Source organism: Mastigoproctus giganteus, chromosome 2 (assembly GCF_048544385.1).
Source record: "Mastigoproctus giganteus isolate SK-2022 chromosome 2, ASM4854438v1, whole genome shotgun sequence".
Lineage (NCBI taxonomy): Eukaryota > Metazoa > Arthropoda > Arachnida > Uropygi > Thelyphonidae > Mastigoproctus > Mastigoproctus giganteus.
This window is the reverse complement of record NC_143576.1, coordinates 86,568,083-86,583,500: the sequence shown is the minus strand read 5'-3', so window position 1 is coordinate 86,583,500 and position 15,418 is coordinate 86,568,083. Positions and strand designations below refer to the sequence as shown.

The following is a 15,418-nucleotide window of genomic DNA, read 5'->3' as shown; positions in this document are numbered from 1 at the left end:
TTACTTATGGGAGGAGGGAAAAATGATAGACTGCCTATTTCCTTTTCTCTTATTATTATTTATTTTAATTTAATTATAATTTTTTGAAAATTTTATTTATATATATATTTTGTTTGGTGCAGCATAAGCTGCACCAAACAAAAAATCCTTGCATCATATGGCCATTACCGATGCTAAGTCACTAAGGGTTGCCAATTCTCTGACCACTATGCTGGAACAGTGTTCAACAGGCTTGTGAGGGAACACCAGAACATCACTTAGCCATCATCCCCTGCTGAGACTTGAGACAACAATTTGAGTATATCTCTAATAATTCTTGAGGACCCTGCTGAATGATGCTGCAGAACAAGCTCAATGTCTCCACAATGAAAACAAGACAGATGCTCCTCAGAGGGTCTTTGGACACCCTAAGATCCCCCACCGTCAAATATAGAGAGCAAAAAATAAAATAAAAGTTCTTACAAATATATCTGGGTATTTTCCAAGATGAAATTTTCTTTCTTACCCCACACTGCAGCCATCTCAAAGAAAAAGTGAAAAACATCTGTGGAAAATTGTTCAAGTACTTGGAAGGACTGGGGCCAGAAGGGATGCTGACTAAAGTTATACTTTAAGTGTATATTTCTCCCTAGTATGACATATGATGCTGATGTCATAATAGGAAGAAATGTACACTGAATATACGTCAAATCGAGGCTTCCACTGTCCAGCAGAGACTGATCCAGATCCAGAGAATTATCCTCCTCACAATCTCCAGGGCCTGCAGGACAGTTTCCACCCTAGCTCTGCAGATTACATGTGAAAAACTGTCTATCAAGCATGAGATTGCTTTCCATTGCCTGAAATAACATCACAGAAAGGACATCCATAACGAACAGGATGACATCATCCTGGACCTCAACAACCCAATCCAAATGGAGAAAACCAGAATCAGAATGGTGGTTGTGAACCACTGATAATGGGCTTGAAATCTGAATGCCCATTATCAATTGAAGACAGGGCTACCTTTAGGCTTCTTCCAAAGGTGCAGGAGTTTAGCAAATTCCATCTCAAATGGTTCAACCAATGGTTTCATGCCACATACCTCATTTCTGGATGTGGCAACATGAATGTGAAACTTCATGAACTTGGCTTCTCTCCAACTGCAAATGTGACCAACTGGAAACCTCGGAACACATACTGCTTGATTTGATTTGGAATTTTGTGGGACAAAATCACATACTGCATGATTTCCTCATCTACACTAACCTGAGTTTCAGCCTACACATTCAGACAGGATTCTCCTTCTTTGATTGCCACAAAAGAAAAATTCCTGGCATTCTCCTAATTTGTCAATAAAGTTTTCAAGTGAAGAACTTAAATTCACAGACTGCAGTAGCCCATCTTCATCTGACCTGCTGCTGTCTTCAGACTACACTGGAATTCTCTACTTTCACAGGACCAACTTTCTAGTTATGGCAACCTCTTTAATGACTTGTTTGTACAGCAGAACTTTGCTGGCATCCGATCTTGACCTTCCTAACTACTGACTAATTGAACTTGATTCATCGCCAGGAAACTGTGCTGATGTCTTGATCTTGACACTAATGGACTGACTGACGACTCCATTTCGGGGTGAGATATACTGCTGACCAACATCACACTGGATGGGATTTACCCCTATGCTTCTGCTGGCTCTGAAGGTGTTCTTGGAGTGGGTTTTTGCTAATCCCATGTGGGGTGAATGTATGCCATGTTCTTTCCTGTTCTTTCAACTTTAGTTTTTAAGTATCTAATATCTTCCAACTTCCAAGAGGATGCCTCACTTTTCTATTCCCTTTCTTTCTGTTCTCTTCCCCCCACCCTCTACCCTATTGTACTTCTCCCCCACCCCTCCTCATTTCAATGTTTCACCCAGGCTTCTGATTTCTCTGGGAAGCCCAGCAAGAGTCTTTAATTACAGAACCTAGTGTGTCTCCTTGTGGCAAGGGATGGGAGATGGGGGCACCTGAACAGGTGTTTACTGCCCCAGCTGCTAAGTCAGTTGTCAGCCTACAACACTCCAACACAGCACTTCACCACACCTTTCACAAACCCACATTCCAACTTCACAGCTGATATTGGCTTATGCCAAGTACAGATGACACAGTGGCATTTGGGGGAAACCCTAGGGACCACAAACAAGTATATATAACACACTATGACTACCCACAGTGATGTGTCCTCTGTGGCAACTGAGTTCACATGACACACTGCTGGCTTCCATGTACTTGGAGAAGTCTGGGTTCGATTCCTGTTGATTACTGGAGCAATTTCTCATGTCCTCTTCAACTAAGGCTGTAGTCAGCCAATCGCAGGTGGAGGGAGTGGAGTTCCCTGAGAGTTAATCTGGTTTTTTGGCTTGCAAAACATGTTGCAAATCAGCACATGAATGCACACTTCTACAGATAACAATAAAATGCTGATATGACACAAGCTTTGGTGACATTGAAATAAGAATAATACTAAACACCCATGTGATCTATTTTCCATGGCAACTCATTTGGCATGACATACTGCTGCCTGCCGCTGGAGGAATCTTAAAGGCTTCTTCAATTAAGCTGATCCTAAGAAGAGAGAATAGCATCCTCTCTCAAAGTATTCTGGGCTCTTTAGCCCAAGGACACATGCACGTACTTCTACAAATACACAATATAGATAGGGGGCAACAAGTGCCATTGCTTAAAATAATAATTATTACATACAAATTTTTTATATCCACAGTAATCTGTTTTCCATAGGAAACAGAGGATGATATGATGATAGTAGTCTCACTGAAGTTAACTATATAGAGCAAAATATATTTTTTCACTGCCAAACACAAGGATTGCACATTATTTCCTATTTTCAGAGGTATATTCCTGTTTATATGTTTATGAAATTTTTTTTTCATATTTTGAAACACTATTAATTAATCCAAAAAGAGTAAATAAGAGTGAAACTTATGTTTAAATTATTTTAACAACATTCATTTACTGTATATGTAATGGATGTGTTTCCCAAATTAAAGTCAAGTAAAGTATACTTGACTTTAATTTGTGAAATGCATTGTACACAAATTCCTGTTTTAACTTTTGATATAGGAGTACTCATTATAATGGGCATTACTTGGCATTTTATACACATCAGCATTATATATGTCTGTTAAACATCATGAAGCAATCAGGAGAAAGGCCTCAATGTTGTAAAAGAACAAACTTACTAATGAGCAATAAAAATCTTGGGCAAAACTCATTCAACACATTAATGGATATTTTATTTTATTTTTAGCAAACAGAGATGGAATTTTGCATATAAATAACACATACAACCCCACAGCACATCAAAATGAACAGTATATCACACAAAAGTTTTCGCACTGGAAGGTGACATAATGTATATATATTTGTTACTATAAATGGTTAATAAAACTAAGATTTAAACTGCTTAATAGAGAATGAACCTGTTCAGATCGAATTCATTTAAAAATAAAATACCCTGTAGGTCAAATTCTAAACTGAAATTAAAAATGCATTTTGTTTTCTCTACCTTGAAAGAATTTCCATACCTTGAAGTTTCAAATGTACCATCTGGGCCTTTGGCTTTAATTTCAGTATACTCTTGATAGAGACCTTTCCTTCCTTTCTTCTGGAGATGTTCAATAAACTCTTCTAAAGACATTCCCTGCCCATCATCAGTGTGAAGTGATTCATCAGACAGAGATGATGAAGCAGAGCTACTTGATAAATGTTTTTCTTCATCTTCTGTAATATCAGCAGCTGATTCAGGAGACAAAAGTATAGTCTCCTGTTTCTTATTAAGAGCTTTATTTTTTATTTCTTTTGTCACTTCTACTTCCTTTTCTCTGTCTTCTGAATTCTGTTTTTCATGCACTGAGCTTTGATGTTCACTTGATTCATCAGTTTCACCTTCTCCTTCACTGCTCAGTAGATTATGAGGACCACCATGAGCACCATTTTGTATTCCAGTACTATCTTTGGAACTCATAAGTGTGCAGTTTGGTATAGATGGAGATGATGGAAGAGACAAAAGGTCACCATAACGATTGGTCACAGATTTTATACATTGCAACAGCCATGCTTTATGATCAACATGAAGATTTCCTCCTAATTCTCTAGGTAATGAAGATGCAGGAATGTGCAGAGCTAACTGAGAGATGTTGACCATGTATACCTAAAGAAAGAAGCAAAATATAGCATTGTAACATAACAAATAAATAGAAATACAGTAATATTGTACATGTTAAGCAACATTTTAAAATTCAAATTAAACTCACCGCTGTGCATAAGATAATGCTGATACAGAAGTCAGATATTATGAATAAATGGAATCAATATGGAACCATTCTAGAACAATTAATAGAGAATCTGCTATCTGTTCTTATATTTGTAACAATTCAGTAAAACTAAAAAAATTACTCTTCTGAAAAATTTAACTTTTTTTTTTTTTTTAATCTAAACGCTAAACTATATTTTTAGGAGTTATGCAGTATAGTGACAGTGCAAAATAAATCCTTCATAAAGTTATCTCAGGCCACAATTTGTTGTGATATCATGTTTTTAAAATGGAATCTAAAGTTTGGTTTGTCTAATATAGTTGGGGTAGGACATTACTGAAAATTAGAAATGACCAATTGTTAATACATCTTATAACAGATCCTTTGTTAAAAAAAATTATGATTGTAATTTAGAACTGCTCAATGTAAATCTAATTAGTAACCTTCACCTTTTTAATTTTATCTCTATTCCCAAACAGCACGGCCTGATGATGGGTATCGGCAAGATACCCGAAACGTCACACTATTGTATATATTAGTTTAGGCTATGCTTAATAAAATATATATTAAAAACTCCACATGTTAAAGAGTGGTTAATTATACATATTAATAATTCTTTGGTTTGTCTGTTTTGTGAGATGAAAAACTGGAGTTTAGGGGCACAAAAATACTACTAACTCATCTGAAAACAACTAAAAAAATTTTTATATGTAGACAAGTTTATTATTAGTTGTTACAAACAAAAATTAATCCCAGCTATTTTAAAATTAAAAAGGCAGATTATGAAAAATCTTTGGCAAAGATACAAAAATATGAATTTTTCTGAGCAGTGCAGACAGGCTACCAGAGTAGGTCATGGGGTCTTGTCAATGATATAAGGAATTTTGCAAGAAGGGATAAGGAGGTGATTATCCCCTTGTATAAGGCAATAGTCAGGCCACACTTTGAGTACTGTGTACAGGTCTAGAAGCCTCATTTTAGGAAGAATGTAGAATTGTACAAAGAAGGGCAACAAGACTGGTGAGAGGAACAAAGGGGGTGCTCTTATGAAGAAAGGCTTAAGTTCTGCAAATTGCAGCGTCTGGAGACTAGGCGCCTGCAAGGCGATCTGACTGAGGTGTATAAGGCCTTGAATGGATTGAGCAGGCTCAATGGGATTTTTCCTTTTGCTCAGATTACAAACCTGAGGTGGGGGGAGGGGCACAGATTCAAACAGGAAAGACAGTTGTAGATAGATGTGCAGAAATTTGCCTTTAGCCAGCAGGTAGTTGATTGCTGGAACAAACTTCCATCTGCTGTTGTGGAAGTTGATAACTTAAATAAATTAAAGGCAGAATTAGACAAACATTTGGAACAAATGGATCAGTGAAGTAAGAAGGTTTTTTTTTTTTCTTTTTTTGGCTGATGCTGTATAAGCTTAGCATTTTGTATCTACATTCATGCATAAGGAGTTTTTTAGGAAAGTGGATGCCAGGAGTTAATCAAACTTTGAAAACCCTTAAAAAAAAGCTGAGAAAAATAATAAATTGCACAGTTTTGGGCCGATATTATTCTTACTGAATCTGGAGCTAAACTAAACATAATATGAAATGAAGAGAACAAAATATGTCATGGAAAATTGGGTTTACGGAAGCAAATGATTATAACTCATGGTTTCTGAGAAAACCCATCAGTCCTAATCCAACATTTCATCAGATATATGACGTAAAAAAATAGACAGAAATACTCTCATAGCATAATAAACATTTGTCTCAAATACTACCATTAATAAAAAAAAGAAGGAGAAGAAATATCAGCCTTTCAAATTATTCCGGATAACCAACTCTACTGTATATTTAATGTTGTTCTTTTGTTCTTTGGCTTCATATTTTTAGATTTCCATTTAATTGTAGCTGCTAGCAGTTCGTGGTTGGTGTCAAAATCTGCACTTCTTAGAGTTTTAACATTTTGAATAGATGATTTCCAGTTGTATAAATAACAACTGGAAATCATCTATTCAAAATGTTAATAAATATAAGATGTATGGATGCAATTTTTTGTATTTCTGTCTGGTGATGTCCATGCATATTTATGCTGAAATCTGTGGTAGAACAGTGTGGATGATGAATAATTTGTTTTCTTTGGAAAAGTTGAGTTCTTCATCTCGTTCATTTCTATTCCCTCCCGAATTTTCCTAATATGTCTGTCAAAAAGCCTCCAACTTTTGCATTAAACTCTTTGCATTATACCATCTTTTTTGTTTGCGTTATCTATGATTTCTTGTAGGTCTGAATAAAAGGAAGCTGTCTCTGTGTCATCATGTGAGGAGTCTGGGGCATATACCTGGATTATTTTTTATCAAGATTCCTTTTTCTTTACCTTTTATATTTAAGCTTAGCATTCTTGAGATGTGTGGGTGAATTTCTATTATCGAATTTAACATATATTTCTTTACTATGAAAGCAACTCCTTCTCTATGTGTGTTGTCTTTTCTTCCTTCTGTCATATCCAGTGTTCCTTCTTCTGTCCAATGTGTCTCTGATATTCCTACGATATCTCACTTGATCTTTTTTAGTTCTTCTTCCACCAGTTTTATTTTTGCGGGGTTGTAAAGCAATGTTATGCTTAGTGTTGAGAGATACAGTTGAGTTTTAGCTGACCACCCAGTATTCTTCACAGCTGTTCTCCATAGTCTAAGAACAGCTGCATCAGTTATCCCAGATGTTGTAGCATCAATGTCATCTGATAATGGTCGAAATCCATTAGGTTTAAGGGAAATAATGCAGCCAGCTTGCCATTCCTCTGTTGCATAGTCCACAAAAAGATATTGCCAACTGCAAATTCTAAATGAAAAGCATCCACTGATGTAACCATAGAAGTCGTGAGGCTTTTTATACCAACCAGGAGGTACTGTTCAATGTTTAAACCTAAATGCATGTCTGATGACTAATGAGACTAGTGGTAGAGATGGGAGGATGATAAATTCCACTGTTTTGCATTTGAAGAAAAGTTCTCTGATGTTAAGTAATCTGAACTACATTTTTAATGGAACTTTCAAAAGTTACTTTATTTATTTATTTATAAATAAATGGTTTATTTATTTCTCTCTGCTTTGCCACTATTAATATTAATACAAGCAGAATTTTTGATTAACATTGTAAGGTTAACATTGCAAGGGCAGAGCAGTATTATTTTTAGGATGCATCATTTGGTCAGACAAAGCAACATTCAAATTAAATGGTATTTTGAATCCTCACTACTGTGTTTACTGCGTCAGTAACAATCTTTGCTTCACACTACAAAGAGATGCTAACCTTCCGTGGATCAGTTTATGGATGGGTTGCTCTTATAATTGTGACTAAGGGATGGTTTACCTCTTTTTCTGGCGCCTCCCTTAATATAATTGGATAGATCCCATCCACCCCAGGCAGCTTTCTTATGTTTATCTTCAATGATTTATCTTTCGCTTTTAATAACTGAGAGGAAAGTCTTCTCAGTTATTACAAAATCATTTACGATGTTTCATTTAGAGATGGTTGGTTCATCTGAAGATGAGATTACAAGAATTAATGAGGGAAGAAAGATCTTGGGAATATTGAATCCAATTTTATGGAGCAATAACATTCTCCCAAAAACCAAATGATTTACTATATAATGCAATTTTTCTGAGTATCTTACTATATGGATCTGAGATTTGGACTATAAAGGAAAGGTAAAGGAAGAAACTGCTAGCTGTTAAGATGGATTTTTGGAGAAGATCAGCCCGAAGATCTAAACTAAAGAGTTAGAAATAAGGATATATGAAAAGCAATGGATGCTCAAATAAACATTGACAAAAACAGAACAAAAAAGATTAGAATGGTATGGACATGTTATGAGAATGGGGGAAGAGAGATTACCTAAAAAAAGAAATGGAATGGACACCCCCCGCTCTAGAAGGAAAAGGAGGGAAGACCTAGAAGTACATGGATGGAGGGAGTGAGGGTGGCTATGGAAAATAGGAAATTGGAGAATGGAGACTGGGGGGACAGAAAAGAGTGGAGAAACAAAATTTAATTATATATATAAAAAAGGTTAGGTCGAGGATAGCTGTTGATACAATGGAGAAATCCAAGGAGGAGAAGAAGGTATTCGATGTTCATATTAGTGTACAGAGAGGTGACATCTAGTGAAAATAGAATGTCATTATCATTAAGTACAATATCTTGAAGGTTATTAAATAGCAATACATTGTTTTTTTTTATCCCAAACTTTATAGTTTGTCTGAAAGGTTTGACTATATTATATATGTGGGATGCTAATGCTTACATAAAACGATGGGACGAATGGGGAAATCAGTGTTATGTAGGTTAACCTGGCCAAAAAGTGTGGGTATATTCTACATCCTAGCTTTTAATTGTTTTAACTGGGACATCGTAATGTAATTGTTTTTCCAGTATGTCGTTAATGTCTGATTATACTGGTTGACTAAATTGGAAAATAGGTCCTGATTGACCTCTAGGTAAGTCAAAGTATCTGATACTATGGAATTTAATTTTTTGATATAATCTTGCTTGTCTAAAACACTACAACCGTGTCACGTATGTCTGCTTTTTGTATCATGATAACTTTGTTTCGAAGGTCACGCAGCACTGAGATTTCCTTTCAATTTAATTTGGGAAGGTGCGGGCTTTTAGGTTCATTCACCATCTGATAAATAGTTGAACGATTATGGCTTTGTGTGGAACATTCCAAAGTATAAATTCAACATTATAATAAGTTGTTTCTTAGGCAAATTGTAATTTAAACCTTTGGACAGAAGCAAAATTTGGTCACAGGTTAGGGAGCTTGTAGAGAGAGAGAGAGAGAGAGAGAGAGAGAGAGAGATTAGCGTCATGGGCTTGGGCAGGTGAGTTGCAAGTTGAGTGGGGGGGTGGTTCGGGGTAATTAGCATGTGGATTTCTTGATATCCGGAATAGCCTGTTTAGTTTATTTCTGTGTCGGTCTCTAATTCTGAAGGTACTGCTTTGCAACAAAAAGTGATAGTGTTTTTAATGCTGACCAATCGTTAGGGTGTAGGTATTTTCTTAATTTATTACAAATTTGTTTGACTTGATGCCAGCATATTGTTATTGTTGCTTGGTAGGATAATGAGATTTCAAGGTGAGGCAAATGATTCTACGTGATGTGGTGTGAGCTAGTTTATTTATGCCCGGTAAATTTTGGTTGAATTTGATGATGGCGAATTTCGGAATAATATTTTGTTGGAGGCCATATTTTAGGAATGCTACGTGGTGATATTGGGCGGAATATCTAAGTGTTAATTTGGTATATTTCTGTGCAAAGGTGTGCACAATATATCTCTCATGCTTGCAAGGTTGAAAAGATGAGTGGAGAGTAAGAGAGGTTTGTGGAATTGCCAAAAGGAATTTATAGGAATTAATGTAATTAACAGATTGTCAGAGCTACAACAATGGCTCAATACATTCTACATTATTTATCAATTAGTTAAGAAAAGGAGGAATTACCTTTATGATGTCTTGTAGAACACTTCTGTGCTGAAAGTCTCCATTGTTGAATTATAATTTACAAATAATTTACATTGTATGAACCAGAGCTCTAACACTCAATACGTTCTATGTTGATATCAATATTTGTAAAAGAATAAGAGAAGTTTACCTCAATATGATACGTATGATACCCTCCGGAAATTAAAATGCAAACAATTAAAAAAATAAATAAATAAAATAAATCAAAAAAACTTACATTACAGTAAAACAATTAAAAATCAATTTAACACAATTTAAAATTAAGAAAAAAATTGATTTTTAATTGTTTTACTGTAATGTAAATTTTATTTTATTTATTTTTTTAAAATTGTTTGCATTTCAATTTCTGGAGAGTATCATACGGAAGGTGTTCTACGTATCATATTGAGGTAAACTTCTGTTATTCTTTTACAAATAATTTACACAAATTCCTCGCACTCATAGAGAAAATCAATGATTCAATGCACCGCGGAATCGGAGGCCCAAGATCCCAAACTACGTCGAATCACCAACCCAAATCTTTCAGTGAGAGAAGCTATTTGTTATTTGTTATTTGGTTTTTTTTAGGAGCATTAGCAACTAAGGCCATATTGCTCCGGGATATGCGGTGGTCATTCCCTGACCTTTCCGCATCTTCCGTATTTGGTGGTGACGGGCTCAGTGAGAGAAGCCAATAATTCATACTTTAAAAACAATTTAAATGCTTTGAAACTAATTTAAACAATAAGTCCATTCTTTAAACACTTTAGAAACAAATGGTAAAACATAAAAAACATTACGAATCCTCTGAAACAATAAGAAATTAAAAGAATTTTGTTACTTCCCTGAAGCAGACGGGGCTTTTCGATTAGAGTCATGATCAGAGGAAAGTGAAACTGCGAGTTGTGTGTTGGAATTTATAACATGGAGATTAGTTGCTATCTTGGCACATGCGCGTGAAGGACCATGAATGTGATATTCATGGTCCTTAGCTTCCCACATATATAATATAGACAAACTATAAAGTTTGGGATAAAAAAACAACGATTCGCTATTTAATAACATTAAAGATAATGTACTTAATGATAATGACAATCTATTTTCGCTAAATGTCAACCCTCTATAAACTAACGCGAATGTCGAATACACCTTGGATATTGTCTGTGACGTGTTAAATCATAACTCATTACCTATTAACCATACAAAACTCTCGATTACAGCTATTTCTGATTTGATAAAACTTTTAATTGAAGCCAATTATATTACCTTCCAAGGTAAAGTTTTCAAACAGTTTTTCAGTCTACCCATGGGGTTAAATCTGAGTGGCTTATTAGCGGAAATATACCTTACCACTATTCAAAGTTTAGAAATCTTCCTACAAGATGTCTAAACGTGTCTTGTGGTATCTGGTACCAACACGTAACCAGCAGGGCCTTTGACGCCTGTAAGGTCTGTGGTTGAGACACTGCATATTGGTTTTGCTGTTCCAAAACAAACCACAGATGCTCGATAGGATTGATGTCTGGGGAATTTGGAGGCCAGGGCAATAGATAGAAGTGTTCCTAATGTTCTGCGAACCAGTCTCGGATTATCCTGCTGAAAGACGGCACCGCTAGAGGGGAAGACTGTTGCCATGAAAGGGTGTACCTGGTCAGCAATGATGTTCAGGTAGGTGGTAGATGTCAGAGTGCCCGGCACATGGATATTGTTGTTTAGTTTTTAGGAGCATTAGCAACTAAGCCATATTGCTCTGGGAATATATGGTGGTCATTCCCTGACCATTCCGCACCCTCTGTATTGGGTGGTCATGGGCTCGAACCCCGGTCTAATCAAGAAGCGTGTGCTACGCACTGCTGCTCCTGCCTACCTGGCTACGGAGACTCCAGCACATGGATGACTAGACCAGGTTATCTTAGGAGAACATCACCCAAAGCATGACACTGCCTTGTTTTCATCCCACGGTGTATCCAAGCGCCATCACTTCCCCAGGTAAACGATGCACATGTACAGGAAGAACCTGGCTGTCCACATGGTGCAACAGGAAACGTGATTCATCGGACCAGGCGACCTTCTTCTGATCATTTTAGGTCAGTTTTGATGCTTGTGTGCCCATTGTAGTCACTGTCGCCGGTGAACCGTGGTTAGCATGGGCACTCGAAGCGGCCACGTAACCTCATTTTCAGTGGGGTTCAAGGCACTGTGTTGTGATACATTATTCCGGTCACCAGCATTCCAATTACTGGCTAGTAATGCCACAGTCGCCCTTCTGTTAGCATGTACCATCCGGGAGAGCCTTCGCTCACCTTCAGTATTGATGAGCCGTGGTCATCGAACACCTCGCCAGCAGTTCGTGGGTTTCCCCTCCCTGGACCACTTTCGGTAGGTACTAACCATGGCTGATTGTGAGCACCCTGCCAGCCGTGCTGTTTCAGATATGCTCTGACCCAGTCGTCTGGCCATTACAATTTGGCCTTTGTCAAACTTGCTTAAGTCCGCTGCCTTTCCCATCTGAAGAACAAGAGTAACAATGATTAATGAAGCTCAGTATCAAGTGTTTTTTATACCATGTCCTGACCCGTGCATGCACCGTAGTTCACCTGCAGTTGCTTTGATTTGCATAGTGACTCACTGGCCTACATGTGTATGTAGACATTCAAATACACATTATTATCATGATTGGGAAATTAATTAAAAAAACTTTTTCCAGTGTCAGCAGGTTGTAGAAGAAACATGCTAATTAAATCCAATGCTGTTATCATCATCTCGATCTTCACAATTATTTAGTTTTGGGGAGTCAAAAGCCAATATGGATCCCTAGAACAAACAGTCTCACAGAACCCCTCTTTCAATTCCAATTTTCCACCCTTTTTTTTTTGGGACCCATGGTAGTGGTCTGGGACAACAGAAAGAAAAGGTAGGTCAGGGTAGCTGACCCACATTAATACTGCCATTCGGTTCAGCTGCAAATTGTTCAATAATTCTCTCTAACAGTTGTGGTTTGTTCTCAGTAATAAAATTACTGACACTAATTCTTTTCTAATGTGATGTGTAAACATCTACCTATATAAACAAAAACAAACAAAATAACTGCATGATTAATGTCAAACTGGAATGTTGGAATCCAGGATGGAGAGTCAACACAGAATTCAAGTGAATGCCTTTCACACAAGAAATGGGTGTTCCCAACACATCAGGTAGTAGTAGTGGCATGTGATGCAAGAAAGCAAGTGTATGAGCTTATGCAGCAGCAGCCAAAAAAAAAAAAAAAAAAAAAAAATCACACCATTCCCTCCAAATGCCTGCCCAGTTCCTCCTTAAATTTATTTAACCTATCAATTTCCACGACAGATGGAAGTTTGTTCCAGCAATTAACCCCCCCCACCCACTGGCTAAAGGCAAATTTCAGCACATCTATTCTACATCAGTCTTTCCTTAATTTGAATTTATGCCCCCTTAGGTTCGTAATCTGAACAAGTGGAAGGATCCCATCAGAATTCAGCGTGCTCAACCCATTCAAGGCATTATACACCTCAATCAGATCACCGCGCAGGTGCCTAGTCTTAAGGGATCCTCTTACCGAGCCTCTCTCGGTAAGAGGATCCCTTCATTACCCTCGCCAATCTTGTTGCCCTTCTCTGTACACGCTCAAGCAAATCTACATCCTTCCTAAAATGAGGCCTCCAGACCTGTACGCAGTACTCAAGGCGTGGCCTGACCATTGCCTTATACAGAGGGACAATCACCTCCATCTCCCTGCTAGCAAAATTCCTATATATCATTGACAAAACCCCATGACCTTCCCTGGCAGCCTCTCTGCATTGCTCACAAAACTTCATATCTGACTGCACAATTACTCCCAGGTCTTTTTCAATTTCTACCACCTTAAGTGTAGTACCACACAGTTGGTACGTTTCTCTGGGGTTACTTCTACTCATATGCAGTACTTTGCATTTGTCAAGGTTAAACTTCAGTTGCCACTTCTTAGCCCATCTGCCCAAATTATCCACATTCTGTTGCAGTAGCACACTGCCATTACTGTCATTAACAACCCTGCCAACCTTTGTATCATCTGTAAACCACCACTAAGCCTGATATACCTTCATCAATATCATTGATAAATATACAAAACAACAGAGGACCCAACACTGAACCCTGTGGGACTCCCCTAATAACATTAGTCCACGAAGAGCAGCACCCATTGATTACCACCCTCTGTCTTCTCCCACTCAACCAGCCTTTTATCCATTGTAGCAACTTACTACTTTCAATTGCCGTTGTATTGTTTTCATATGCTGCGCTTGATAAGAAATACTGAAGTCATCTGCATAAACAATTGTGCTGATTTGGGTTGTATTTGTTCTGTTATTGTGGTGAAGTGTACTGCAAAAAGTGTGGCACTTAGTATGGATCCTTGAGGGACCCCTTCTTCCTGAGTGCATATTCTGGAAAGTGTATTGTTAAGTTGAACTTGGAATGTTCGATTTTTAAGAAAATTGCTTATGTATAGAGGTAGTAGGTGTCCTCTAAAATCAAATTGGTGTAGTCCTCTAAGGATACCATACCGCCAGGTAGTATGATATGCTTTCTCAATATCAAAATTAACTACGATGATGTTGTTTTCTGAGGAAAGTGTTTCTTACCTGATTTTCCAGATGTACATGTATATCTATGGTAGAGCGATTTTTTCGAAAGCCATATTGTGCAGAATTGAGGTTATTACTTTCTAGATACCACGTTAGTCTATTATTGACAATTTTCTCCAAGATCTTGCCCAAGCAGCTGGTCAAAGTGATAGGGCGATAGTTCTGTGGGTCTGATTGGTCTTTTCCTGCTTCGGTAAAGCCAGTATTACTGCGTGGTGCCATTGGTCTGGAAATGTATTCTCAAGGTATATTTCATTAAATAAATCTAACAGGGCTAAGTGAGATTGTTCATATAATTATTGTATCACTGCATAATGTATTTTATCGGGACCAACTGCACCATGGTTCGTCTGTAGCAGGGTTTGTTTTAATTCTGCTACCATGAGTGTCAAGTCGTATTGTTCATAGTGATTGGTGAAAAATTTTAGGTTTATTTTTTCGGCTTCCTTCTTGTAAGTTTTGAAAGCAGTTGGGTATGCGCAAATGGCAGATGTATTGGCAAAGTTTTTGCCAAGCACATTGACGATATCTGAGGTATTTGTGACTAACTTGTCCTTTCCAATTTAGTAGTGGCGATTGATTTATTTGGGAGTTGTTTGTCATCCTTCTGATCATCTTCCAGATAACTATAGCAGGTGTGGAACTGGTTATAGTGGATGTAAATTTGATCCAACTCGCTTTTTTGCTGAATTTGTGTACTCTCCTGACCTTAGCTCTGGCTCTTATGAATTGTATCAGATTGTCCACTGTTGGATTTTTGCAAAAGTGATTCCAGGCTCTATTCTCTCTTTTTTAGCTTCCTGACACCTGCTGTTCCACCACGGTTTTGGATATATTCTAATGTTAGCAGACGTTTTGGGTATTGTCTTTTCCGCTGCTTGAAGAATAGTATTTGTGACATAGTCCACTGCTCTTTGTACTGATTCTTGTTTAATGATGTTCCGGTCTAGTTTTGCTAATATTCTGAAGGTTTCTCGATCTGCATCATATATTTT

At 37.3% G+C, this 15,418-nt stretch overlaps 1 protein-coding gene across 4 annotated transcripts in view; it reads right to left on the bottom strand.

The window, feature by feature from the left end:
- Positions 1-15,418, bottom strand: part of LOC150089389 (tyrosine-protein phosphatase non-receptor type 9-like) — a 316,237-nt gene that overhangs the window by 60,721 nt on the left and 240,098 nt on the right. For all 4 annotated transcript variants that reach the window (XM_090389348.1, XM_090389328.1, XM_090389331.1 and 1 more), the window contains one exon: positions 3,566-4,191. In XM_090389348.1, coding sequence (XP_090245474.1) covers positions 3,566-4,191 — 626 coding nt within the window. The remainder of the gene's footprint in view (positions 1-3,565; positions 4,192-15,418) is intronic.